Raw genomic sequence first — 27,725 nt, forward strand, 5'->3', positions numbered from 1 at the left:
CAGGTGTGGGGGCTCATGCCTATAATCCTAGCTACTCAGGAGGCTGGGGTGGATTTCTTAAGGCCAGGAGTTAGAGACCAGCTAGGGAAACACAGTGAGATGGCTCTAAAAATAAATAAATGAAATTAAAAACATCTTAGGGCCACTTTATTTCTATTTCCAGAGATTCAATCAATAGCCTCATATATTGTAATAAAACTATCTCAGGTTGGGTGCAGTGGCTCATGCCTGTAATCCCAGCACTTTGGGAGGCTGGGGTGGGCGGATCACCTGAGGTCGGGAGTTTGAACCAGCCTGACCAGCATGAGAAACCCCATCTCTACTAAAGATACAAAATTAGCTGGGCGTAGTGGCACATGCCTGTAATTCCAGCTACTCGGGAGGCTGAGGCAGGAAAGTCGCTTGAACCCAGGAGGTGGAGGTTGCAGTGAGCCAAGATCATGCCATTGCACTCCAGCCTGGGCAACAATAGCAAAACTCTGTTTCAAAAAAAAAAAAAAAAAAAAAAAAAAACACCAACTATCTCTACAGGCCTCATGAGGTATCAGTGAAAATCTAATATTTATTAAAAGAAAAAATTTTTTTGGAGACAGGGTCACGCTCTGTTGCCCAGGCTGGAGTGCAGTGGCACAAACACAGCTCACTGCAGGATCCATCCCACCCCCACCCGAAGTGATTCTCCTGCATAGCTGGGACTATAGGCACATGCCGCCATGCCCAGCTAATTTTTTTTATTTTTAGTAGAGATGAGGTCTTGCTATGCTGCCCAGGCTGGTCTCAAACTCATGACCTCAAGTGATCCTCCTGCCTCAGCCTCCCAAAGTGCTGTGATTACAGGCATGAGCCACCAAGCCCAGCATACTTTTTTTTTTTTTTTTTGAAAATGGATGTGTGAGCCCAGGCATGGTGCCTTATGCCTGTAATCCCAGCACTTTGGGAAGCTGAGGTGGGCGGAGCTCTTCAGTTCAGGTGCTCAAGACCAGCAGAGGCAACATGGCGAAACCGCATCTCCACAAAACAAAACAAACAAACAACAAAAAAAAATTATCCAGGTGTGGTGGTGTACACCTGCAGTCCCGCTACTTGGGCTGAGGTGGGAGGATCGCTAGAGCCTGGGAGGTAGAAGATGCAGTGAGCCATGATTGTCCTACTGCACTCCAGCCTGGGTGACAGAGTGAAACCCTGTCTCGAATAAAAAAAAAAAAAGGATGTGTGGAGTGCAAATGCTCCACGAGTATTGGTGCTATTTCTATGCCTTGCTTACTGTTCCACGCCACCTGCTTCACCCCCAGGCTGCATGGCCTTGCATTATTCAGGGGGCATTTACTAAGCATCTACTTTGTGCCAGGCCCTGTGCTTATAGGAGGAGGCATTAGATTTAAAATGGGCCCCTTAATCAAGTGGGGAGGCAGAAAGGTAAATAATAATGACTTAAAAGTATTCATTGTCGCCAGGCGTGGTGGCTCACGCTTGTAATCCCAGCACTTTGGGAGGCCGAGGCAGGCGGATCACCTGAGCTCAGGAGTTCAAGATCAGCCTGGCCAACATGGCAAAACCCCATCTCTACTAAAAATATAAAAGTTAGATGGGCATGGTGGCAGGCACCTGAATCCCAGCTACTCTGGAGACTAAGGCAGGAGAATCCCTTGAACTCCAGAGGCAGAGGTTGCAGTGAGCCAGTGAGCCATCACTGCACTCCAGCCTGGGTGACACAGCGAGATCCTGTCTCAAAAAAAAAAAAAAAAGCAGCATTCACTGTCATAACAAAGTTGGATACAAACTACTAAGAGGACAAGGTGGGACTCCTGTTGGGTAGGGGCTAAAGGAAAAGGGGGTGGGGTTGGGACCAGCTTCACAGAGGAGGTACTGTATGATCTGGGTTTGCTATATGAAACCACAGAAGTATAAAAGCGCAGCATGTAGCTGGGGAAGTGGGTGGTGGCATGGTTAATTGTGCAGTTCTCCCAGGCATCTGGGGCTCTATTCCTCTACTAGCTGTGTGACCTTTAGTGAGATGTTTGACTTCCTGTGTCTCAGCTTTCTCAAATACATAATTGGGATAATATCAGTAGCTACTTCATAGGGTCCCGGTGGAGATTAATCAAGTTAAACAAGTGCTCAAACCAACAGGAAAGTATTAAGTACTCTAATGTTAGTGTGACTGCCATGACTGTCATCATTAACAACAGGTAATTCTGTGTGGCTGGAACCTAGAGTGTGGGGAAGTGGCTGCCAAGAGGAAGAGTGGGAAGGTGACCTCAAGTGAGGTCATCTCAAATGATCCTGTGAAGGACCCTGTACTCCACTTGGGAACCCCAAGCTTTGTTCTGTAGGTTATACAGAGTCACTGAAGACATATCCCAAATGGTGTACCCTCAGGTAGCTTACCCATACAGGACTGCTGCCTGCACAGTCCAAAGGGCACTCATCCCCCTTCCTTCTTTTCTATTCCTTGTTATCTCAGAGCCAGAGCTGAGTCATCTTCTCTCCAAAGATTACTACTATTCCCATCACTCGTGTCCTCAAATCCCACCTGTGAGTCACAGCCCTTGTCAACAGTCCATATCTAGGCCCAGAGAACCCCACAAAAGGACAGTCAGCTAGCCAGGTGCCTTTCAGGGACTCAGTCTGGACAAAGGGGAGAGATCCTCCTAGCTCCAAGCTGGACCCAGGCCTCTTCCCGGCCCTCCTACTGCATCTGCCCAGACAGGGTCCCTGCTGCATCCTGCCCTCCTTGCTCCCCACCATCTGTCCACACTCTTTAATTCCTCAACTGACCTTCTTTATGTCCCATTTCACTTTTCGTGTTACTCTGAAAAATAAATCTGCTTCAACAATTTAATAGGATTCTTCCTCTTGTGACTAAAACCTGTCTGCATTTTAGCAGGGCCTTTTGGGAACCAGGCACACAAGTAGGGTTGCCATTTAAAATACGCTCTGCCTGGTTAAATTTGAATTTCAGATAAACAACAACAACAACAAAAGACCCATTTTGTTTTTTTTAAAGACGGGATGGGGTCTCACTCTGTCACCCAGTCTGGAGTGCAGTGGCAAGATCACAGCTCACAGCAGCCTTGACCTTCCAGGCTCAAGCAATCCTCCCACCTCAGCCTCCAGAGTAGCTGGGACTAAAGGTATGTGACATCACGCCCAGCTAATTTTTTGTACAGACAGGGTTCCACCATGTTGCCCAGGCTGGTCTCAAAACTCCTGGGCTCATGCAATCCACCAGCCTCAGCCTCACAAAGTGCTGGGATTACAGGCATGAGCCACTGTGTTCAGCCAACAAATTTTTTTTAGTATAAATAACCCATGCAATATTTGGGACATATTTATACTTAAAATCCCAGCACTTTGGGAGGTTGAGGTGGGTGGATCACCTAAGGTCAGGACTTTGAGACCAGCCTGGTCAACATGGTGAAACCCTGTCTTTACTAAAAATACAAAAAATTAGCCAGGCGTGGTGGCGGACACCTTTAGTCCCAGCTACTTGGGAGGCTGAGGCAGGAGAATCGCTTGAACCGGGGATGTGGATGTCGCAGTGAACCGAGATCACGCCACTGCACTCCAACCTGGGCAACAAGAGTCAAACTTCATCTAAAAAAAAAAAAAAAATTATTGGTTGCTCATCTGAAATTCAAATTTAACTAGGTGGCCTATATTTTTATTTGCTAAATCTAATAATCTTACCCTTAATAAGGCACTTAGGAATCCAGTCTGGCCTCTTTGCTTAACAGTACCTCCTGCCACTAACTCCCTCCCCACCCCCAATGCTATTCCTCATGTGACCTATGGTTTTCTTCCTCTGTGCTTCTGTGGCTGCCTACCATGACATCCCACTGAGTCTTCAAGGCCAGCAGTCATCTCCCACGTGAAGCCTTCCCTGACCACCTACAACCTCTGTACTCAATAATTGTATTCTATTGTGTTCAGCAATACAGCAGAGCCCCATGTTGGTACCTGACCCTCTGGGGCCAACTCAAATCTGGTTGGGACAAACACTCCCTGAGGCCAACCACATCTTACTTACCCTGGATCCCCATGCCAGCCTGGAACCTGGCATGAAGTTAAGAACAAAAGAGTAATAGCTACTATTAATTTGAACCCTTACAGGTGCCAGCCACCAGAATAAATGCTTTGCATGAATTTATTGTTATCTCATGTTATTCTCATAACCTGTTTAGAAGATGAGGAAACTGAAGCTTGGAGATGCTCAGCACCTTGCCTAGGGGCACACAGCTGTTCAGTGGAAGGGTGGGGATATGAAGCCAGGTGGCCCAACTCCAGAGTCTATTCTCCTGCTATACACTCCTACCAAATGAATGGAGAAATTTAGTGGTGGACTGAATATTTTAGCCCAAAGGAACAATTCTGGCAGAACTTTTAAGAGACTGCTTTAGGAAGCTAATCAGGTATGATATTGGAATTCCCCCCAATCCCAAAATAATACAACTGAGACAGCTACTGGCTGTGCCTAAGCCAAAGGTAAGGAGAAAGATGTATGTAATATGCGGTATAGGGGTATGTGGAAGAAATCACCATCTAAGCAAGCATTCTGAATCACACATCAGTACATGGCAGTGGAAGGCATTTGCCAACTGGATCCAGGAGAATAATTATCCAAGAGGAAGGCAGGTATTTCCAGGGATGGGGAGGGTTTCCCACTCCAGGTGGGAAAGAGCACGGCAGATGGGCAGAGAAGTGAGCAGAGTGTGTCCCAAAAAGTGCTCCTGGGCTCAAATGTCCCCCAGGGCCTGAGAGGTAAAGAAAATGAGTAACGGGAGCCCGGGAAAGAGTTGTGAAGACTGTGTTGAACTGGTGACTCCGGCCTCCATTAGTCGTCTAAGGCCAACCAACCCTGAGCTCCAACTGCTTCCTGCCCTAGGGCAACCTCCACCAAAGGTGGTAAGGCCTCAGATTTTTGTTTCAAAAAGAAATCAACAAGCTGTCTTTTTAATTTCCCAGTTTCCGAAAAGCTAGAGGACAAACAAAACCCGTCAGCTCACAGGCAACACATCTGCAGCCTCTGCTGTGGGGACTAAGGAAGGATATAGCTGGAGAGATAGTTGGGGGAATCTGAATGGTGAGCAGAGCTGAGAGCCTCAGGGGTTTGGGAAGAGAAGCCTCTTAGGAAAGAGGTACTTTGGGTGAATAGGCCTCACAGAGGAAAGAGAGGACCAATGAGCTACAAGGAAGCAACTCAACCTCCTTGCTTGGAGCAGGAGCAATCACTTAGATCACAAGCTCCTGGGGAGGAGGTGGCCCAGGAATCTGTGTTTACAGATGTGGGTACAAGTGATTCTTATCATCAGGAAAAGCTGGAGATACTCAGGTTTAGATCTTAGACAATGTTGTCCTAGAAAGGTGCGGCAGCAGGAAAGAACAAACATCTGAAAAACATACTTGTCTAGGAAAGTGTCAGAGGTCACAGTTACTAGATGTGGGTGGAGGTGCTGAGAAGGAAATGAACCAAAGGTCTGCCAAGGTCACCATTTTCGGGACCACAGTGACACCTAGAACAGTGGGGCAGGGGCGATGAGTGGAGCTAGAAGGCTGCTGAAATGAAGGCTGAAGAGGTGGACACCACAGGTACAATTTGCTTTGCACAAACCTACAGTATGAAAGGCCAGATTTGCCAAAACAGATTAGGGATCAGAGTTTACAAAAGAACTCTTCACAGGAGGAGCCAGCATGGGGACCCTAAAGGGTTCTCCTAGGAAGCAGGGGTTCTCCTAGGAACTTTTAAAAGTCCTAGTGCCTGAGAGCAAGAGTGGTGTGCCATCACCACGTCCAGTGATTAGCTGATGGTGATGAAGATAATACTAAAACCTACAACCCTGAGTTGTTAGGAGGATTAAATGAGCTACGTGTAGTAACAGCTCAGGACAGCGCCACACAAACAGTAAGTGCTACTAGTGTGGTACAGGTGTTGGTTGCTATATTATTATTATCAATCAAATACCCTCTCTCTCTGCTGCTCACCAATCTGCTGAGGAAAGGTCTGCATTTCTGGGATCGTTGGAAGGAAAGAGATGGCTGGTCCTGGAGGGATGGATCCCACCCCTTCATCCTCCATATCACCATCCCATTAGCTGATATCTTTCTAGACACATACCTACCCACTGACAGTCACATAATATTATATGTATCTATGTCTGTATTCATATATTTTCAGACCTGTGTACTTTTTCTCCTCCACTGTTCAGATGCCATCTTTGAGAGGAGCAGAGAAATAAAAAGGTAATCTGAGAGATCAAGAATCTTACCTTGAGATATCAAGTATAGACCTAATAGGCACTTTTATTATTAACAAATCTAATTGTTATCATTTCCTCACCATCCAGCAGGTATGGGTGCTCATGAAAATGATCAAATCAGTTAATAGAAAAATAGAAAAGCTACATATTATCTGTAAGGAAACAAACAAAAAATCTCAATGCCAAGGCTGCACTTTAAACCAATCAAATGAGAATCTCTGAGGATGGGGCTCAGACGTCAGGGATTTTTTTTTTTTTCCTTAGTTTCCCACGTGATTTCAATGACAACCAAGGTTGAGAGGCTTGTAAAGAATGATCTTTCCAAACCGGGCTCAATGACACAACTCCTGCTTGAGACCAGGAGTTTGTAGACCAGCTAGGCAACATAGCGAGACTCCTGCCTTTTTTCTTTTAATCCAATAATAATAATAATAACGATCTTCCCCAGTTAATGTCAATATTCAATTTCCAATATGGAAATCAGCATCGAAAGCCTTCCTTAGAAAGGTTAGCCATGAGCCGGGTGTGGTGGTTCACGCCTGTAATCCCAGCATTTTGGAAGGTTGAGACAGGCAGATTGCTTGAGTCCAGGAGTTTGAGACCAGCCTGGGCAACATGGTGAAACCCCATCTCTACTAAAAATACAAAAATTAGCCAGGCTTAGTGGTATGTGCGTGGAGTCCCAGCTACACGGGAGGCTGACGTAGGAGGATCGCTTGAGCCCGGGAGGCAGAGGTTGCACTGAGCCAAGATCACGCCACTGCACTCCAAACTGGGCAACAGAGCAAGAACTCGTCTCAAAAAAAAAAAAAAAAAAAAAATTAGCCATGGACCAGCAATTTCACCTCTCAGAATGTATCCAAGAAGACAACAACAGATATAAACAATGATTAATGTAGAAGGATGTTTATCAAAGTATTATTTATAAAAGCAAAATTTTAAAATTATAAAGAAACCCAAAAGAAGGACTCCTAATTGCTAGGGAGTGGAGGCACAGAATAAGGTGGAAATTTCACGTGTATCTTAAAGGATGAGAGGGAATTTGCTTCAACAAAGATGGGAATGGCATCAGGAGGGCTCAGGACAGAGAGGAGCTTATATGCGCTTTAACCCAGACACTGGGGAGTCATGGTGTCTAGACAGTGCAAGCCAGAAACCAGAAAGAGGGAGGAAAAAAAAGAGAAAGACTCCTTACTCCTCCAGGACCAGGAGGCCCAATTAGAGCAGTTTGGCACCCCAAATGAGAACAGGGTAAGCTTCATGCGGTGCTTTTCAGACTTCACTATGTGTACAAATTGCCCAGATTTGTTAAAATGCAGATCCTGACTGGATAGGTCTGAGGCAGGACCTGCTTTTCTAATGAGCACCCAGGTGAGGCTCATGTTGCTGGTCCTCAACCACACTAAGCAGCGAGGGCCTGGAGCTAACACAAAGGAGCCATTCCCACACACTTCCCACCCCCAGAAAGGGTCTACAGGCTAATGGAGAACCAGAACATGCTATTTCGGGAGGGAAAACAGAACAAAAAACTGTACAGCTGCGACTGTGTCAAGTGACAAACCTGAAGTTCGGAGGCCAATGGTTAAGGGGTACAGGGAATCCCAAGAATGTTACAGGTTCTCTCATCCAACCCTGGTCCCAAAAAGCAAGGTGAAAAATCCTGAGCCTGGGTATTCAGCACACACACAATGTGATTCCTCAAACATTTGATAAGTACTTCCCAGGCCAGGCACTGGAAATACCAAGAGCTCCCAGTGTAAAATCAGAGAGCTGGCCAGGCACGGTGGCTCATGCCTGTAATCCCAGCAGTTTGGGAGGCCGAGGAGGGTGAATCACCTGAGGTCAGGAGTTCAAAACCAGCCTTGACCAACATGGTGAAACCCTATCTCTACTAAAAATACAAAAATTAGCTGGGCGTCGTGGTATCTGCCTGTAATCCCAACTACTAGGGAGACTGAGGCAGGAGAATCGCTTGAACCCAGGAGGCAGAGGTTGCAGTGAGCCGAGACCGCGCCATTGCACTCCAGCCTGGGCAACAAGAGGGAAACTCCGTCTCAAAAAAAAAAAAAAAAAAAATCAGAGAGCTTATCAGCACGAAAATGGTCTCAAAACAAGACACCTCAGGGATAATTTGGGACTTTGAGGACAGTGGTAAGATAAGGCTAGATCAGACCTAAAGCCAAGAGCTTGGTTCAGCAGTGGGGAGTTCTCAGGAAATCACCAATCAATAAAGTAATTTAAGGCACAGGTCTAATTTTTGGAAACTGCAACCCTTGTGTTATAGGTGTGTAATAACACCTCACAGTGTGGACAAAGATTTAAATGACTGAAAATGGTAAACTTTCACATTACTTCCTAGTGCTTTTAGCTGAACAAATGAAAGTGAGAGACTTTTTTTGAGACAGGGTCCCACTTTGTCACCCAGAATGGAGTGCAGTGGCACAATCACGGCCCACTACAGCCTTGACCTCCTGGTTCAGGTGAACCTCCGACCTCAGCCTCCCAAGTAGCTGGGACTACAGGCGTGCACCACCACACAGGCTAATTTTTTGTAATCTTTTTATAAAGACAGGCTTTCGCCATGTTGCCCAGGCTGCTTTCAAACTCCTGGACTCAAATGACCCGCCCCAGCCTCCCAGAGGGCTGGGATTACAGGTGTGAACCACCGTGCCCAGCCAAGAGACTTTTTAACAGCTCCATACTTTCCTTCTTCAGGTAACTACAAAATGATCTAGCCAGTCCATTCCAGACCTGATTCCCTTTTCTTTAAAAGTTAGACTTTGATTCAGATACAGATCCAGATGCCCAGTTCTCTGCATCATTTCAGTAACTCATGTGATGTGGCAAAACGAGGCCTAAAGTGTGTGTTTATCTAAGAATGTATGCATGTCCCCAGAAATGGTGCCAGGCCCCACCTGTGAGCAGCCTTGCTGCTGACGGCCATGCCTACAGACAGCCAAGAATCTATGTAGTCTGGGCTATTTTCCTCAACAATGGTGCCCTATAAGGAATATGGCAACAGAACTGGATGGTAAGAATGCGTGTTTCTCCAGTAGCCCTCAAGAGAAAAGGTAACTATCTGGGACTGGTACAATAAACCCCATGGGAGGGGCAGTCTGTCTCTATAGAGGAGGTGGCTTTTTGGGGCAACCTACGTTGCTGATGCTCTCTTAAGGGATTACAAGTGGGGCAAGGGAGAAGGGGGAGGATGGGCCCCAAACAGAGCAATTGATACCTTTGCAGAGGGGTGAGGGATAGAGTGAGATCTATCAGGGGCACTTTTACTTTACTGGTATCATTTGAATTTTTTATAATGAGAATATATTCAAACACTACTTGCATAATTAAAAATAAATTTTAAAAAGCATGATCAAAACAACTCCACAGGCCCCTTTGCATGTATCCCATATTCACCAAACAAACCTGATTGCATTCGCCAAGACCTGCCAGCAGAAAGAAAATAAGTTGCAGATTCTAGTCCACTTGGAGATATGTTTCTTGGTAAAAATTAAAGCTGCACTGTGGCCAAGTGCAGTGGCTCAAGCCTGTAATCCCAGCACTTTGGAAGGCTGAGGTGGGAGAATTGCTTGCGCCCAGGAGTTCAAGACCAGTCTGGACAACATTGTGAGACCCCATCTCAATTTAAAAAAAAAAAAAAAGCTGCATTGTGAGTTTGATCCCTCTGACCCCAAACACTCCTCCCAAACAGGTCCCTCTCTCACCCTGCCACCACAGGTGTCTTTCTGGATCTCACCCCTATACCCTCCCCTGCCCAAGGATAAAAATCTCCACAACTTAGCAGGGCATGTGTAGCCCTGCATACTCCATAGGCTGGCCTCATCTCTTCCTGTTCCCCACAACAGTCACACTAAATCACAGTCTTGTCCTTCTCTGTAAGCTCACACCTCCTGACTGACCATCCTGCTACTCCTCCTGGAATACTCTTTCCCTCTTCTCTGCTCTTGAAGTTCTGCCTTGGGACTTGGCAAGGCATCAGCCTCCACCCCTAGATGGTGTTCCCTGAGCCTGGCCCAAAGCTGAGAGCTAGGGGGTGTCCTTGCTCTGGGCTTCCATGTTGTACGGCGCTTACCTAGTATGAGAGGTTAACACTGTTAACCTCTCCACGGGTTAATCCTGTATCCTTAGCACCTGTCCCATAGCAAACACTCCATAAGTATCTGTTGCCAAAACTGAATGAAGTTTCGTACCCAAGGTCCTGATACACCACACTCAGAAAATTGAGTATCTGAACCTGCAAGAACAAATCTCGAGGGAAGTCAGTCAATTTGCCTCTTTCTCCAACCTCCCACTTCCGGTACCCTGAAACGCCTGTGCACTGTGGTCACCACTTGAGATGCCCTCGACACATCATTAGGTGGGCTACCAGTACCAGGTCGGGCCAAGAGGCTCAGCCTTTGTCCCTCAACCTCCTAGGAATGATAGCAAAGGAGGAACCAAACACTGATGATTTCATCAGAGATAACACTAAACACGTGTTGATTCTAAATACCTCCTTTAATCTATCAATGTGGTTCGTGCCATTAACTGATTGCCTAATATTGAACTAATTTTGCATTCCTGGGATGAACCCAACCTGGTCATAAGGAATTACCCTTTTTTATACATTGCTAGCTTTAAGATCCTAATACCTTGAAGATAATTTTTGCATTCATACTCATGACATTGGCCTATAATTTTCTTTCCTCTTTTTTTTTTTTTTTTTTTTTTTTTTGAGACAGTCTTGCTCTGTTGCCCAGGCTGGAGTGCAGTGGGGCGATCTCGGCTCACTGCTACCTCTGCCTCCCAGGTCCCAGTTCAAGCAATTCTCCTGCCTCAGCCTCCTGAGTAGCTGGGATTACCAGCATGCACCACCATAATGGTGAGACAGGGTTTCACCATATTGTCCAGGCTGGTCTTGAACTCCTGACCTCATGATCCACCCGCCTCAGCCTCCCAAAGTGCTGGGATTACAGGTGTGAGCCACCGCACTCGGCCTATAATTTTCTTTTTTTGTATCACCCTTATCAGATTTAGGGTCAAGGTTATGCTAGCCTCTTTTTTAATACTCTGTGTAAAACTGGGAATTACTTATTCCCTCAGTGATTGCTACAACTCACCAATGACACCAGCTACGTCCAGAGTTTTCTTTGAGGGAAAATCCTTGACTACTAATCCAACGTCTTTTTTTTTTTTTTTTTTTTTGAGAGAGAGACTTGCTGTGTTGCCCAGGCTGGAGGGCAGTGGTGTGATTACAGCTCATTGCAGCCTCGACCTCTTGGACTCAAGCCATCCTCCCCCCCTCAGCCTCCCAAGTAGCTGGGACTACAGGCGTGCATCACCACACTCAGCTAATTTAAAGAAATCTTTTTTGCCTAGGCTGGTCTCAAACGATCCTCTTGCCTTGCCTTCCCAAAGTCCTTGGGATTACAGGCATGAGCCACCCAGCCTTTTTCTTCTTTTTCTACAATAGTCTAGAAAAGTTCGCCCAATAACCTGGCACCCTCCAGGTTTTGTTTTTTTTTTTTTAATGGAGTTTCATTCTTGTTGCCCAGGCTGGACTGCAATGGCGCAATCTCGGCTCACCACAACGTCCGCCTCCTGGGTTCAAGCGATTCTCCTGTCTCAGCTTCCAGAGTAGCTGGGATTACAGGCATGCGCCACCACGCCCGGCTAACTTTTTGTATTTTTAATAGAGACGGGATTTCTCCATGTTGGTCAGGTTGGTCTTGAACTCCCAACCTCAGGTAATCTGCCCGCCTTGGCCTCCCAAAGTGCTGGGATTACAAGCATGAGCCACCGAGCCTGGCCCCTCCAAGTTTTTAACAGTGAAGAATGTTACTTGTGCAAGTCAGAATCTGATACCAATTAAATGGTGACAGCTTTGCTGGTAAACAAGAATATGCTCTTCCATGGCAAGGAAGGGAGACTGCCACACTTGACAGGTCCCAAAGATACATGGAGTTCAGTGTCTTTAATTAATATCAGCTATTGGCGATTTCAATTTTCTGCTTTTTATTGAATCGATTTTGGTAAGTTATATTTTTCTAGGCAATTCCAAACATTTGGATTATAAGGATAACTGGTATCTTGAATGCTGACCCAGAGGTGAACTCTGCAAAAAAAAGTGCCTGGTGAATCAGAGAAATAACAGCTTACATATGTACTGGATGTTACAGTTTATAAAAGTACTGCCCATAGATCACCTCATCTGAAGACCAATGTCTGGGCGGCTTTGGTGACTTTTTGGTGTCTAATTATTTGCAAAAGGATGGATAACTTTCTAGCTAAGCAAAACAGCTGATTCACATCAACCCTATTCCTGGCCAGGCTAGAAAATCTGTGGAGGACTATGCAACTATTCCTCACTTCAGTCCTCGGAGTCATTTGTCATTGACAGGAGAGAAGCAGCCACCAAGTGCCTTGGGAGTGAGCGTTGACATGAGGGCGTTAGCAGTGTTCTTAGCTCATGGAAACCTTCCCCAAGGCAAGGCAAGACCAAGCTGGGAATGGAAAGTCTGGCGGCTGTCATGTTTACTAACGCGGATGGAACTGCCTCTACCTGTGGTTCCACAGGGCACTTGGTCCAGGACGCAGTGGGCAGCGCCAGGACAAAGCACACTCACCAGGGCTTCAAAGTCCTTACAGTCGCCGCGGGCGTAGGACGCGGGGAAGGGCCGCAGCACCGAGTCGCGCTTGTAGCTCTGCAGGGCCGAGGCGAAGAGGCTGCACCGGAGGTCGGCGGCCAGCATGTCGCGGCCCGCCGCCTCCCTGGCGGCCGCCCAGCCTGAGGGCTGCATCCCAGGTCACTGCGTGTTGCCGGGGGAGACGCGCTGGTTAGGGGCAAGGGCGAGCGTGCGTTCAGCGCGGGGGCTGGGCCCGCGGACAATGGGCCGTCAGGGGCCGGGTTCCCAAGCCTGGGGTGGAGCTAGGCAGGGGGCTGAGATGACAGGGGTGAGAACGTGCCGACAAGTGTCCTCTGCCGGGGTCTGGGCCGCGGCTCGCCGCCGAAGAGAGAGACCGAGGCCTGGACCGCGGGTCGGCGGGGAGGTTGGGCCCAGGGATAAAGGAACCGGGGCTGGTGGGGGAGAGGGGTTCCCGGCCTAGGGGAAGGGCTATGACAATGGAATGACAACCGCGGGAACGTGGTGACACGTGTCCTCCGCGGAGGCCTGGGGCGGGAAGCAGCCCCCGGGGGACGGCAGGCAGAGCCCACTCTCCGCGACGGGCGAGGCTGCTGCGCCGCGCGCGCCTTCCTGCCCCGCCTCCCGCCGCGCCGCCGAAGTCCCGCCTCTCGCCAAGCTGCCCGCGGCGCCACCTGTCTTCCGCCTGCAGCTCACGTCCGCTTGCCTCGCCCGGCCTACCTCCCCTCCCGCCGCCGCGCTCCCACGCTGCTCCGCGCTCCGCCCGGCCCAGCCGAGGGCCCGCCCCTTCGCGCCCCAGCCAGCTCCACCGTACGGGTTGTGCCCGCCCCTCCCAGACCCCGATCACCCGCAGCTACGAGAGTTGCCGCCGCCAGTGTGTGCCGGGCGACGTCGCCCACGCCCCTGCCAGCCATCCTCACAGCAGCAGCAGCCCTGGTAGAAATTGATGTGGGCACCCCCTCGACCCGCCCCTGTACTTGTCTTTGTCCCAGCTCTGCGGACTGAGCCTACCTCTCTTCCTTGGGGTATTAATGCTACCTATTGTCTCTCTTGAATCTTTTCCCTCCAAAACTGCACAGAAGGAGCCATTTAACACCCAGGGAAACTGAGGCTTAGAGTGCTGCAATGCTTGCCCAAGATCCCACAGCCAGATGGGTAAATCTAGGATTCACACCGAGATCTTTGGAAAACCAAAAGACTTTTCCTCTGCTTTTCAGCCTCCAGAATTCTCTGAATTGCTTAAGTCTCTGGCCCCAAATGCCCCAAGATCCTCCTTGGGAGACCTCTCTGACAGGGAGCTTGGGGGAGAGCAGAGGGGCATTGACTTAACTCTGCTGGACGGTAAGGACTAGACTCCCATCCCCTCTCCCTACTCAGAACCTTCATTAAAGAAAACCCCAAAGTGTGACCTCATGGTCACATGCAAATCTAAACACAGACCATTGTGCTTAAACCAACACACCGCACACACTCCTACCCTGCAGGATCTTCTGAGGAAGAAACTTCTCCTTCTGCATCCAGGCTGTGCTGGGCCCTGGACTCAGAGGAGAGGTGGTCCCATGCCATTGGATTGCATCTATGACTTCGGGAGGTAGGGCGAAGTCTGGTCCCCCAGACACCACAGAGCTTCCCATCTTCTTTTGCCAGGTAAAGGTTGGGGGCTGCTCCCAGGAGCCCACATCAAATCTGTTTGCTCTGAGGCCTAGAACCACAAGGCCCCTAGTGCTTCAAAAGCCATGGGGGTTCTCATAGGACCCAGGAACTCTAAGGTGGCTTCTGAAGCTCAGACCCCAGGAAGGGAGAGCTTGGAGTGGGTCAGGAGACCAGGGAACCATCTCTCATTCCACCTCTTCTTCATTGCAGGCCCTTAGACAAAAGCCACCCTCTGATACCTCCTTGGCCTCAAGAATTGTTTGTTGGGTGGATATATAAAATTTGCTTATCTGAAGATATTTCTCACATATGATATGAGAATCATAGTGATAATATTCACATCACAGGGTGGTGTGGAAGGGCCTCTGATGGCCAGCATTCTCATGACTTAGCTCATGCAGAATATTAGAATTCTTTTTAATTCTTGTCAATTCCATAGACACAAAATTGAATTTCATTATAGTTTTAATTTGCATTTACTTGATAGTGAAATGGAATGTTCTTATGTTTACTTTATTCTCCTAGATTTTATCAGAATTTGCTAAGGTGGTCTCAGAACCACATTTCTTGTGGAGGGGTTTCAGCCCTGCTTATATAAATTTGATATAATCCACAGACCATACAATTCACCCATTTAAAGTGTACAATTTAATAGTTTTTAGTACATTCACAGATATGTGAAACTGTCACCACAATCAATTTTAGAAATTTTTATCACCTCAGAAAGGAACTCTCTACACTTAGTCTATCACTACTCTACCCACCCCACCATGTCGCCCACTCCTAAGCAATCACCAACATATTTGTTTTTTGTTTAAGAGACTGGGCCTCACTGTTACCTCGGCTAGAGCACAGTGGCTATTCACAAGCATGATCATAGCACATTGCAGCCTAGAACTTCTGGCCTCAAATGATCCTCCCGGCTCAGCCTCCAGAGTACCTCAGACTACAGGCTCACACCACCACACCTGGCTTAGAGAACACATTTTGTTTACTCCTGTCCTTTTAAATTCATTGAGGTTTGTCTATTGCCTAGCATATGGCCTATCCTGGAGAATGTTTCACGTGAATGTATATATTCTGCTGTTGTTAGGTCAAGTGTTCTATGGATGTCTGTTAGGTCTAGTTGATTTATATTGTTTTCAAATCTTAGATTTCCTTGTTGATCTTCTGTTTATTCTATTCATTATTGAAAGTGGGGACCAGGCACGTGGCTCACACCTGTAATCCCAGCACTTTGGGAGGCCGAAGTGGGCAAATCACCTGAGGTCAGGAGTTCGAGACCAGCCTGGCCAATATGGTTAAACCCTGTCTCTAATAAAGATACAAAAATTAGCCAGGCATAGTGGCACGTGCCTGTAGCCCCAGCTACTCGGGAGGCTGAAGCCTGAGAATTGTTTGAACCTGGGAGGCGGAGGTTGCAGTGAGCTGAGATCATGCCACTACACTCCAGCCTGGGTGACAGAGTAAGACTTCATCTCCAAAAAGAAAAAAAAAAAAAAAAATCACTGACAGGAAAGATATCCACCTGAACAGGTTTTTAATGCCGATGAACATGCCCTATTCTGAAAGAAGATGCCACAAAAGACACTTATTAGTAAGGAAGAAAATCGAGCACCAGGATTTAAGGCAGAAAGGGATAGGCTGACTATTGTTCTGTGCAAATTTGGTCAGGTTTATTATCAGAACTTCCCTTATCTGTAAAGCTGATAACCCCCAAGCCTTGAAGAGAAAAGATAAACACAAGCTGCCACTCTTGGTACAACAAGAAGGCCTGGACAAGAAGAACTCTTCTTCTGGATTGGTTGAATGCTTTGTCCTTGAGGTCAGGAAGTATTATATCTTGCCAGTAAGGAGCTGCCTTTTATTTATTGAGATGGAGTCTTGCTCTGTTGCCCAGGCTGAAGTGCAATGGCGCGATCTTGATCTTGGCTCACTGTAACCTCCACCTCCCAGGTTCAAGCAATTATCCTGCCTCAGCCTCCCGAGTAGCTGGGATTACAGGTGTGTGCCGCCACGCTTCGCTAATTTTTATATTTTTAGTAGAGATGGGGTTTCATGATGTTGGCCAAGCTGGTCTCGAACTCCCAACCTCAAGTGATCCACCTGCCTCAACCTCCCAAAGTGTTGGGATTACAGGCGTGAGCCACCATGCCCGGCCAGCAGGAGCTTCAAGTTCTTTTGATATTGGACAATGTTCTTGGCCACCCGGAACCCCGAGTTCAACACTGAAGGTGCAAGTGGTCTACTTGCCTCTGAATAGGGACGATGTCTGTAATTCATCCTCTAGATCACGGGGTCATAAGAATCTTTAATGCTTATTACACCCGGTACTCTATGGAAGGGATTGTCAAACACTATGGGAGAGGACCTCAACCAAGAGAACATCATGAACGTCTGGAAGGATTACACCATTGAAGATGTTGTAGAAAAACATGTGAAGGCCATCAAACCTGAAACAATAAATTCCTGCTGGAGAAAAATTGTGTGCAGATGTTGTGCATGACTTCACAAGATTTATGACAGAGACTGTCAAGGAAATCAAAGAGATTGTGGATATGCAAAAGAGGTGTGTGTGGGGTGAAGGGTTCAAGATATGAATCTTGGAGAAATCCAAGGGCTACTAGATGTCACACTAGAGGAACGAATAGAAGATGACTTGGTGGAGATGAGTGCCTTTGAACCAGTGCCAGACGATGAAGATGATGTAGAAGACGCAGTGCCGGAGAACAACTGACATTAGACAATCTGGCAGAAGTGTTCCTAGTATTCAAGACTGCTTTTACAACGTGGACCCTTCTATGACATGGGCACTGAAACTAAAGCGAGTATGCCTGCCTCCCTTCTACCTCCACCTCTTCCTCCTCTGCCACTCCTCAGACAGTAAAACCAACCTCTCCTCCCTGTCCCTCAACATACCCAACGTGAAGAAAATGAGGAAGAAGACTTTTACGATGACCCACTTCCACTTAATGAATAGTAAATATGTTCTTTTTGTTTATTTAGTGGGGTTTTTTTTTATAGTAAATATATTTTTTCTTTTCTTTTTTTTTTTTTTTTGAGACAAGGTCTCACTCTGTCACCAGGCTGGAGTACAGTGGTGTGACCTCACTGCAACCTCTGCCTCCCAGGTTCAAGCAATTCTCGTGCCTCAGCCTCCTGAGTAGCTAGGACTATACAGATGCATGATGCCATCCCCAGCAATTTTTTTTTTCTTCTTTTTCTTTTTCAGTAGAGACAAAATCTCGAACAGGCTGGTGTTGAACTCCTGGCCTCAAGTGGTCCTTCTGCCTTGGCCTCCCAAAGTGCTGGGTTTACAGGTGTGAGCCACCATGCCCAGCCTATTTTCTCTTCTTCTTTAATAACATTTTCCTTCCTCTACCTCATTTTGTAGTAAGAATACAGTATATAATACGTTTCACACACATAATATGTGTTAATCAACTGTTATCTGTAAGGCTGTCGGTCAACAGTAGACTATTTGTAGTTAAGTTTAGGGGGAGTCAAAAGTTATATGCATCAGCATTGTGGCACATGCCTGTAATCTCAGCACTTTCGGAGGCCGAGGCGGGTGGATCACTTGAGGCCAGGAGTTCTAGACCAGCCTGGCCAAAATGGCAAAACCCCATCTTTACTAAAAATACAAGAATTAGCTGGGCGTGGTGGCACATGCCTGTAGTCCCAGCTACTCAGGAGGCTGAGGCAGGAGAATCGCTTGAGCCTAGGAGGCGGAGGTTGCAGTGAGCCGAGATCAAGCCATTGCACTCCAGCTTGGACCACAGTGAGACCCCATCTCCCCACCAAAAAAAAAAAAAGTTATATGCAAATTTTCAACTGCGAGAGGGGTCGGCAACTCTAACCCCCCATGTTGTTCAAGGGTCAACTGTGTATCTGTTGTTTTCTTTTTTGAGATGGAGTCTCACTCTGTCACCAGGCTGGAGAGTAGTGGCACGATCTTGGCTCACTGCAACCTCCGCCTCCTGGGTTCAAGCAATTCTGCCTCAGCCTGTCTAGTAGCTGGGACTACAGGTGTGTGCCACCACACCCAGCTAATTTTTATATTAGTAGTAGAGATGGGGTTTCACTGTGTTGGTCAGGGTGGTCCCAATCTCCTGACCTCGTGATCCACACACCTTGCCCACCCAAAGTGCTGCTGGGATTACAGGTGTGAGCCACTGCACCTGGCACCTGCCACCTGCCTGCCTTTTTTTTTTTTTGGACAGAGTCTAGCTCTGTCGCTCAGGCGGGAGTGCCGTGGTATGATCTCAGCTCACTGCAACCTCCACCTCCCGGGTTCAAGCGATTCTCCTGCCTCAGCTCCTGAGTAGCTGGGATTACAAGCACACACCACCATGCCCAGCTAATTTTTATATTTTTAGTACAGACCCGGTTTCACTGTGTTGGCCAGGCTGGTCTCAAACTCCTGACCTCGTGATCCACCCGCCTCAGCCTCCCAAAGTACTGGGATTACAAGCGTTAGGCACTGTGCCCGGCCTTTTTTTCTTTTTGAGACAGAGTCTCGCTCTGTCGCCCAGGCTGGATTGCAGTGGGGTGATCTTGGCTCACTGCAACCTCCATTTCCCAGGTTCAAGCAATTCTCATGCCTCAGCCTCCCCAGTTGCTGGGATTACTGGCGCCCTCTGCCACACCCGACTAATTTTTGTATTTTTAGTGGAGATGGGGTTTTGCCATGTTGGCCAGGCTGGTCTTGAACTCCTGACCTCAAGCAGTCTTCCCACCTTGGCCTCCCTAAGTGCTGGGATTTCAGGTGTGAGCCACCATGCCCGGCCAGTTGTTTTTGTTTTATGCATGTCTTATATATTTTATGCTCCTTAAACAGGCACTTCACCAAAGAAGATACATGGATGACAAATAAGCACTTGAGAAGATGCTCAACATCATTAGTCATGAGGAAAATGCAAATTAAACCACAGAGATACCACTACACACCCATGGAAGTGGTTTAAATTAAAAAAATAAAACGAACAATTCTACATGTTGGAGAGGATATGGAGTAACTGAAACTCTTATACATTGATGGTGGGAATATAAACTGATAACTACTCTGTAAAAACAGTTTTTATAAACATCCACCTACCATAAGACCTAGCAATACCCACTTCTAGGTGTTTAGAGAAGTGAAAACTCTTGCTCAAAAATCTGTACAAAAATGTTTACAGCAGCTCTGTTAGCAATCACTAAAAACTGGACATGACAGGTGGATGGGTAAATAAATCATGGTACAGCCATACAGGAACAGAGAGGAATGCAACATGAGTGAATCTCAAGGCATCATGCTGAGCACAAGAAGCCAGTTCAAAGGGTATGTGCTGAATGTTTCATTTAAATGTCGGAAATGGCAAAAGTATTGTTGGAGGACAGGTCAGTGTTTGTAAAGGATTACAAGTAGAGGAAGGTGTGACCACAAAGAGCAGCATGAGGAAATTTTGGAGTGATGAAACTATTGTGTATCTTGATTGTGGTGGTGATTATGCAAATCTATGTATATGTTTAAAAAGTCATAGATGCACTCAGTATGCAGTGAGGATAAAATAAAAAATAATAATTTAAAATCATAGATCTGGCCAGGTGTTGTGGGTCACACCTGTAAAAAAAAATACAAGTAGCAGCAGGACATGGTGGCTTGCACCTGGAATCTCAGCTACTTGGGAGGCTGAGACCTAGGCAACAGAGACCCTCTTATGGTGGCTCATGCCTGTAATCTCAGCACTTTGGAGGATGAGGTTGTGGGATTGCTTAAGACCAGGATTTCGAGACCAGCCTGGGCAACATAGGAAACCTGGTCTCTAAAAACAAAACAAGCAGTGGCTCAAGCCCGTAATCCTAGCACTTTGGAAGGCGGAGGTGGTCGGATGGCTTTGAGGCCAGGAGTTCTAGACCAGCCTGGGCAACATGGTGAAACCCTGTCTCTACTAAAAATACAAAAATTAGCCAGGCATGGTGGCCACAACTGTAGCCCCAGCTACTCTGGAGGCTGAGGTGGGATCACTTGAGCCAAGGAGGTGGAGATTGCAGTAAGCTGAGATCGCACTACTGCATTCCAGCCTGGGTGATAGAGTGAGATCCCCTCTCAAAAAAAACAAAAAAATTTTTTAAGACAAAAAAAAAAAAAAAAAAAGAAATCATAGATCTGTATACCAGAAAAATTCAATTTTACTGTTAATTTAAATATAAAAATAATTGCATGGAAGCATTATTTACAATAACCCAAGAGGTGTAAACAATACCTGTCCATCAACAAATGAATGGGTAAACAAAATGTGGTGTACCCATATAATGGCATATTATTCATCCTTAAAAAGGAATAAAATCCTGGGTGGACGCGGTGGCTCACTCCTGTAATCCCAGCACTTTGGGAGGCCGAAGCTGGCAGATCACCTGAGGTCAGGAGTTCGAGACCAGCCTGACCAACATGGTGAAACCCCATCTCTACTAAAAATACAAAATTAGCCAGGTGTGGTGGCGCATGCCTGTAATCCCAGCTACTCAGGAGATTGAGGCAGAAGAATCACTTGAACCTGGGAGGTGGAGGTTGCAGTGAGCAGAAATCGCGCCATTGCACTCCAGCCTGGGCAACAAGAGCAAAACTGTCTCAAAAAAAAAAAAAAAAAAGAATAAAATTCTGATGCATGCTACAACATGGATGAACCTTAAAGACATTATGCTAAATGAAATAAACCAGAGACAAAAGAACAAATATTCCAGATTCCACTTATATGAGGCACCTAGAAAGGCAATATCATAGAGACAGAAAGTAAAATGGTGGTTGCCAGGGGCTCAGGTGAGAATGGGGAGTCATTATTTAATGGGTTTTGGGATGATGAAAAAATTCTGAAAATGGAAAGTAGTGATGGTTGCAGAACAGTGTGAATATATTTAATGCCACTGAACTGTACACTTAAAAATGGTTAAAACGGTAAGTTTCATGTGTATTTTAGCACCATAACAAAACTTTAAAAATTTAAATGCAGGCTAGAAAACATGTTAAAATACACTATATATAATAATATATATATTATGTATATATTTATATATGTAATATATAATTATAGATATATGTAATTATATATAGTATATATTATTTATGTTATATATTATATATATGCAAAATCTCGTGAAGAAAGTGAAAGAAGAGCTGGCGGCTGTCTCACACCTGTAATCCAGCAACTCCGGAAGCTGTGGCAGGAGGCTCGCTTGCGGCCAGAAGTTCGAGACCAGGCTGGGCAAGACAGCCAGAACCCGTCTCTACGAAAAATACAAAAACTAGCCAGGTGTGGTGGCACGTGCCTGTGGTCCCAGCTAGTTGAGAGGCTGAGGTGGGAGTATTGCTAGGAGGGAGTTTTCTAATAGTTGGGGCGGGGTGGGGGGGGCATTTAAGTGCAAAGGAATGGTTAATACATATTCCAGATAGTGACTACCCATATAGCGAGTGAGGGGTATGATAAGGGAAATGGGCCAACGAAGGCTTCAAAGATGTTAATATACTTTTTGAACTGGATGGGAGACATCAGTGTTTTATTACTTTTGAATTATGTATGCACATAGACTATATACATTATTTACGAGATATACTTAAAAATCTTTAAGATGTTTCTATTTTTTAGAGACAGGGCTTAAAAGTCCTGGGCAATTAGCCGGGCACAGTGTCGTGCGCCTGTAATCCCACCTAGTTGGGAGGCTGAGGCAGAAGAATCTCTTGAACCCGAGGTAGAGGTTGCAGTGAGCCGAGATCGCGCCACTGCACTCCAGGCTGGATGACAGAGTGAGACCCTGTCTCAAAAAAAAAAAAAAAGTCCTGGGCAGCAAGGCCTCCACTTCACCCCCTAAAGGTTGCCCCAAGAGCACCGTGTGACTGCTAAGGTATTTCCGGAGTCTAAAGACGATTATTCAGGTCTCATTTGCATACCCATAATACATTGCAAACAGTATTTTTTTCGGGAAAAAAAAACAAATTTCTATATTGCTTGACATTTTTAAGTATGAGAATTTTGCATGCAGAATTTTTTTGTATAAACTTTCTCAGGTAGTAACCCTTGGGATGAGTAGACACCATCAGTGTACTAGGAATTGTAGTTACCTGAAAATTGAGTTACAGAAATAACTGGTATACTCTGGTTTCTCTTCAGATCGCATAAATCTTTCGCCTTTTACTAAAGATTTCCGTGGAGAGGAACAATTCTGAGTCTTAACCCAATTTTTTGAGGCCTTGCTTTGGCAAGGCTATATGTGGTAATCCAACAATAGAAATATTAAGTTCGTGTGTTCTTGTTCAATGGTGCTTTTGATAGTATTGTTGTAAAGCAATGACTAGCAGATTCTGTGTGGTAAAAGCACTGAATCCTGTTTAGTTCTTTTCTCCCTACTTTATTGGTAATTATTTCTGCGTATATTCACTTATAAAGAAATGCGGCTTGTATATTCATGCTTTTCAACTTTTTGTGATAGACAGTTGGTACACAAGTAGTACCTCCTCCGGGATTCTTCTCTTAGTCAAGACTGTTTGGTAGATGCATGTTTTTTGTTACTTGTATTCAGTTTTCTTTTTGCAGCACTGTCCGGTTGAAACACAACGTGAGGATCGGGCGTGGTGGCTCACGCCTGTAATCCCAGCACTTTGGGAGACCGAGGCAGGACAATCAAGACCAATCCTGGTCATCAAGGCAGGAGAATCAAGACCATCGAGGTCAGGAGATCAAGACCATCCTGGCTAACACAGTGAAACCCTGTCTCTACTAAAAATACAAAAAAAATAAGCCGGGCGTGGTGGCAGGCGCCTGTAGTCCCAGCTACTCGGGAGGCTGAGGCAGGAGAATGGTGTGAACCCGGGAGGGAGCTTACAGTGAGCCGAGATTGCGCCACTGCACTCCAGCCTGGGCGACAGAGCAAGACACTGTCTCACAAAAAAAAAAAAAAAAAAAAAAAAAAAAAAAAAACCCAAAACAATTCGAGGTATAGGTGGAATTTTTAATTTTAAAAGCCACATTAAACAACTAAAAAGAATGGAAAAATCCAGTAATCCAAAATACTATCACTTGTATATGTAATAATTAGAGATGTTTTACATTATTTTTTTGCCCATACTGTAGTCTTTGCTTTGGTAGATAGGGCTAATCTTATTTGAGATGGAGTTTTGCTTTTGTTGCCCAGGCTGGAGTGTAGTAGGGCGATCTCGGCTGACTGCGACTTCCGCCTCCCGGGTTCAAGCGATTCTCCTGCCTCAGCCTCCGGAGTAGCTGGAATTACAGGCGCCCACCACCATGCCCGGCAAACTTTTTGTATTTTTAGTAGAGATGGGGTTTCGCCATGTTGGCCAGGCTGGTCTCGAACTCCTGACCTCAGATGATCTACCCGCCTCGGCCTCCCAAAGTGCTGGGATTACAGCTGTGAGCTGCCGCTCCTGGCCTAATTTTTTTTTTTTGAGACAGTCTCGCTGAGTCGCCCAGGCTGGAGTGCAGTGGCGCGATCTCGGCTCACTGCAAGCTCCGCCTCCCAGGTTCACTACCTGGCCTAATCTTATATAAATAAGAGACTTAATGCACTTTCTTATCAGCTCTTTCCTTTCTGCAAGCCATTATTTGTTGGGAGTCACTGCTCTCTTCCAGAAGTTTCTTTGCTTTGCTTAGTATGACTCCTCAGCTTTTTATGCTACTTATTTTGGAGAGTTTTAAAATTTTCCACATCTAAAGGGTTCTGTATATGCAGTGCCCTCACGAAACGCCTGTGGGTAACCGAACTCCAGGATATTGCCAGCACATGCACTCCTGCCCCTTCCTGGCTGCAATCCTTTCTCTAGCCCATAAAGCCAGACACTAACCTTTTGGGATACCCTTTTAAGACAGGGTCTTGTTCTGTTGCTCAGGCTGGGGTGCAGTGGCGCGATCATGGCTCACTGCAACCTCCGCCTCCCAGGTTCAAGCGATTCTCCTGCCTCAGCCTCCCGAGTAGCTGGGACTACAGGGGTGGTGCCACCACACCGGGCTAATTTTTATATTTTTAGTAGAGACGGGGTTTCACTATGTTGGCTAGCTAGGCTGGTCTTGAACTCCTGGCCTCAGGTGATCCACCCGCCTCAGCCTCCCAAAGTGCTGGGATTACAGGCAGGAGCCACTACACCCGGCCTAAATTTTTAGTGATGTAACAGTTTTTAGTGTTAATATTAAAATGCACAAGATACTCATCCTTTGCATCTCTTTAAACTTATATTGTAAGTTATCACAAGAAAGCTGTAGACATCTTTAAAATGTGCAAGAGCAGCATACATTTTCGAAATACTTTTCGGATTTAAGGGAAGAAGATATTTGACGCCACGACCATAACGGGTGGGCCTTGTAGTCAGAACTGAGCACTAAATGGAACTTGGGCCCTCTTGTGGCCATCGCGGAGGCTGCAGCAGAAATGAGCAAGGAGTTCGAAGAACGGAGGTAACGTAATAGGAGCTGAGACCTAGAGGCCCCCCACCAACTACCTTCCCTATAGGGAGAGTCTCTACAGAAAAATTTGAAATGATTGAATGTTGCTTCGACAAGAGAACCTGCTTCTTGTAACTGTGGGCCCTGGCATCTGGTCACAACAAATAGAAACCAGAGAACAATCTACAAGAATGATTTAACGTTTATCTGTGTAGGCTGGCCACAAGTGGCTCACACCTGTAATCCCAGCACTTTGGGAGGGCGAAGCGGGAAGATCAGTGGAGGCCAGGAGTTCAAGACCAGCCTGGCCAACATGGTGAAACCCCTTCTCTACTAAAAATACAAAAATTAGCCAGGTGTGGTGGGACACGCCTGTCATCATCCCAGCTACTTGGGAGGCTGAGACAAGAGAATCACTTGAACCTGGGAGGCAGAGGCTGCAGTGAGCCGAGATTGTAACACTGCACTCCAGCCTGTGTGACAGTGAGCCTCCATCTAAACACACACACACACACACACACACACACACACACACACACACACCCAAAAAAGAACCAGGAGAATCGCATTAACCCCGGAGGCGGAAGTTGTCGGCCCAGATCACGCCACTGCACTTCAGCAGTGGCTGTCTCAAAAGAAAAAGAAAAAAAATAAACAAAAGCCCCATTAATCTGTTAGTGTAGATTGATCAACACTATATGAGATTGAAGCAGAATCATTTGGTAATCCCATGAATGCACATTTATCAAATGTTTAAGTTTGACAAATTTAAACATCTATCCATTTTTATATATAGTATATACATAATATATAACTTAGTTTTATTTTACTTTTGATAGTCTCGCTCTGTTGCCCAGGCTGGAGTGCAGTGGTGCAATGTAGGTTTACTGCAACCTCGACCTCCCGGGCCCAAGTGATCCTCCCACCTCATCCTCCCAAGCGGTAGAGACTACAGACTCGCACCACCCCACCTGGCTAATTTTTGTGTTTTTTTGTAGGAACAGAGTTTCACCACGTTGGCCAGGCGCCAGCCTCGAACTCCTGGACTCAAGCCATCCTTCAGCCTCGGCCTCCCAAAGTGCTGGGATTACACGTATGAGCCACCAAGCCCAGCTATGTTTTAATCTTATTACAATAGAAATAGATGGGAATCTGCTTAAAGTAGAACCACCACCAAAAACATTCACACGTAACAGAAAGTGTTGTGAACTTTCCCTTTAGAGTCTGGAAAAAGACAAAGATGACAGTATCACTGCTTCCATTCAATTTTTCACTAAGGGCCTTGCCAGGCAAGTGTAACAAGAAAAGTCAGGGGGAGGGGAAAAGTATAAGGAGTGAAAAAAGAAAAAATTATTCTCAGTCCATATGATTATCTTCATAGAAGATCCGAAAGGATTTGGAAGTATACTGTTCCATATGGCAACCACTGGCCACATGTGGCTATTGAGCATTTGAAATGTGGCCAGTCTCAATTGAGATAAGTATAAAATACACACTGATTATATTTTTGAGACGAAAGTCTCGCTCTGTCACCCAGGCTGGAGTGCAGTGGCACGATCTTCGCTCACTGCAACCTTTGCCTCCCGGGTTCAAGCGATTCTCCTGCCTCAGCCTCCAGAGTAGCTGGGACTACAGGCACATGCCACTGCGTCCCGCTAATTTTTGTATTTTTAGTAGAGAAAGGGTTTCACCATGTTGGCCAAGCTGGTCTTGAACTCCTGACCTCAGGTGATCCCCCCAACCTCAGCCTCCCAAAGCGCTGGTATAACAGGTGTGACCCACTGCGCCCAGCCAGTTATTTCCTAAATTAAATTAGCACGAATTGTTGCTGGAAATCGAAGTGCAAGCCACATCATAAATAACGGATCGGCGTGAGTCCAAGCTTCGGATTCACAAATTGTAGAAACTCCATGACCCTCTGTGGAGACTCACAGAGCTACAAACAAGTTAACTCTCCTTTCAGTTCTCTCAACAGTGAAAGCTATCCAGGACCCTTCCAGAGTGAAGCAGAGCGCAGGCCAACAAATAAATGTCTCCTAAAGCCCAGGAGGGAAACACTGTCTCCCAAGGCTCAATACGGGGGAAGCTCAGTACTCAAGAGAACCCACCCCTTAACCCCTTGCTAAGTCCTATGAGACGTAGCTTTATCATATGGTGAGAACTTTGCATCTCCATGGGTTTCTAACTTCCCCTTACGTTGTGAACTACAGCAAGCATGCAAGACTATCAAAACAGACATAACGCTGCCTGGCGCAGTAGCACACCTTTAATCCCAATGTGTCCAGAATTGGTGGGTTCTTGGTCTCACTAACTTCAAGAACGAAGCCACAGACTCTCGCGGTGAATCTCAGGGTTCTTAAAGGCGGCGTGTCCAGAGTTTGTTCCTTCATGACCTTCAGATGTGTTCGGAGTTTCTTCCTTCTGGTGGGTTCGTGGTCTTGCTGGCTCAGGAATGAAACTGCAGACTTTCGCGGGGAGCGTTACAGCTCTTTAAGGCAGTACATCTGGAGTTGTTCCTTCTTCCCGGTTGATTTCTGGCCTCGCTGGCTTCAAGAGCGAAACTACACATCTCCAGGGTGAGTGTTACAGCTCATAGACCAGACCCAAGCACGACGCAGCAGCAAGTTACTACAAACAACAAAAGAATAAAGCCACTTCGGCATCCAACACAACACAACACAACGCCCCGCCCCCCAGCAGGCTCGGGCTTTTATGCTCTTATCTGGCCCCACCCACATCCTCCT

At 46.4% G+C, this 27,725-nt stretch overlaps 1 protein-coding gene and 2 non-coding genes across 24 annotated transcripts in view; 1 reads left to right on the top strand and 2 right to left on the bottom strand.

Moving 5' to 3' along the window:
- PARP16 (poly(ADP-ribose) polymerase family member 16) overlaps window positions 1-27,725 on the bottom strand; it is a 69,412-nt gene extending 41,687 nt beyond the window's left edge. For 3 of the 22 annotated variants that reach the window (XM_016928372.4, XM_054667011.2, XM_009429361.5), the window contains exon 1: window positions 12,881-13,524. In XM_016928372.4, the coding sequence (XP_016783861.1) occupies window positions 12,881-13,054 (174 nt within the window). In that variant the 5' untranslated portion in view covers window positions 13,055-13,524. Of the gene's footprint in view, window positions 1-12,880; window positions 13,625-27,245 lie in introns of those variants that run through there. The other 19 variants (XM_054667009.2, XM_063794177.1, XM_016928371.4 and 16 more) reach the window with 13 other exon arrangements.
- On the bottom strand, window positions 12,088-12,218 carry LOC112205759 (small nucleolar RNA SNORA24). The gene has a single exon (XR_002939846.1). It is a non-coding gene; the product is annotated as a small nucleolar RNA SNORA24 (small nucleolar RNA).
- Window positions 22,679-22,794, top strand: LOC112205798 (U5 spliceosomal RNA). The gene has a single exon (XR_002939880.1). It is a non-coding gene; the product is annotated as a U5 spliceosomal RNA (small nuclear RNA).

The sequence above is a fragment of the Pan troglodytes genome, chromosome 16 (genome assembly GCF_028858775.2).
Source record: "Pan troglodytes isolate AG18354 chromosome 16, NHGRI_mPanTro3-v2.0_pri, whole genome shotgun sequence".
Taxonomy (NCBI): Eukaryota; Metazoa; Chordata; class Mammalia; order Primates; family Hominidae; genus Pan; species Pan troglodytes.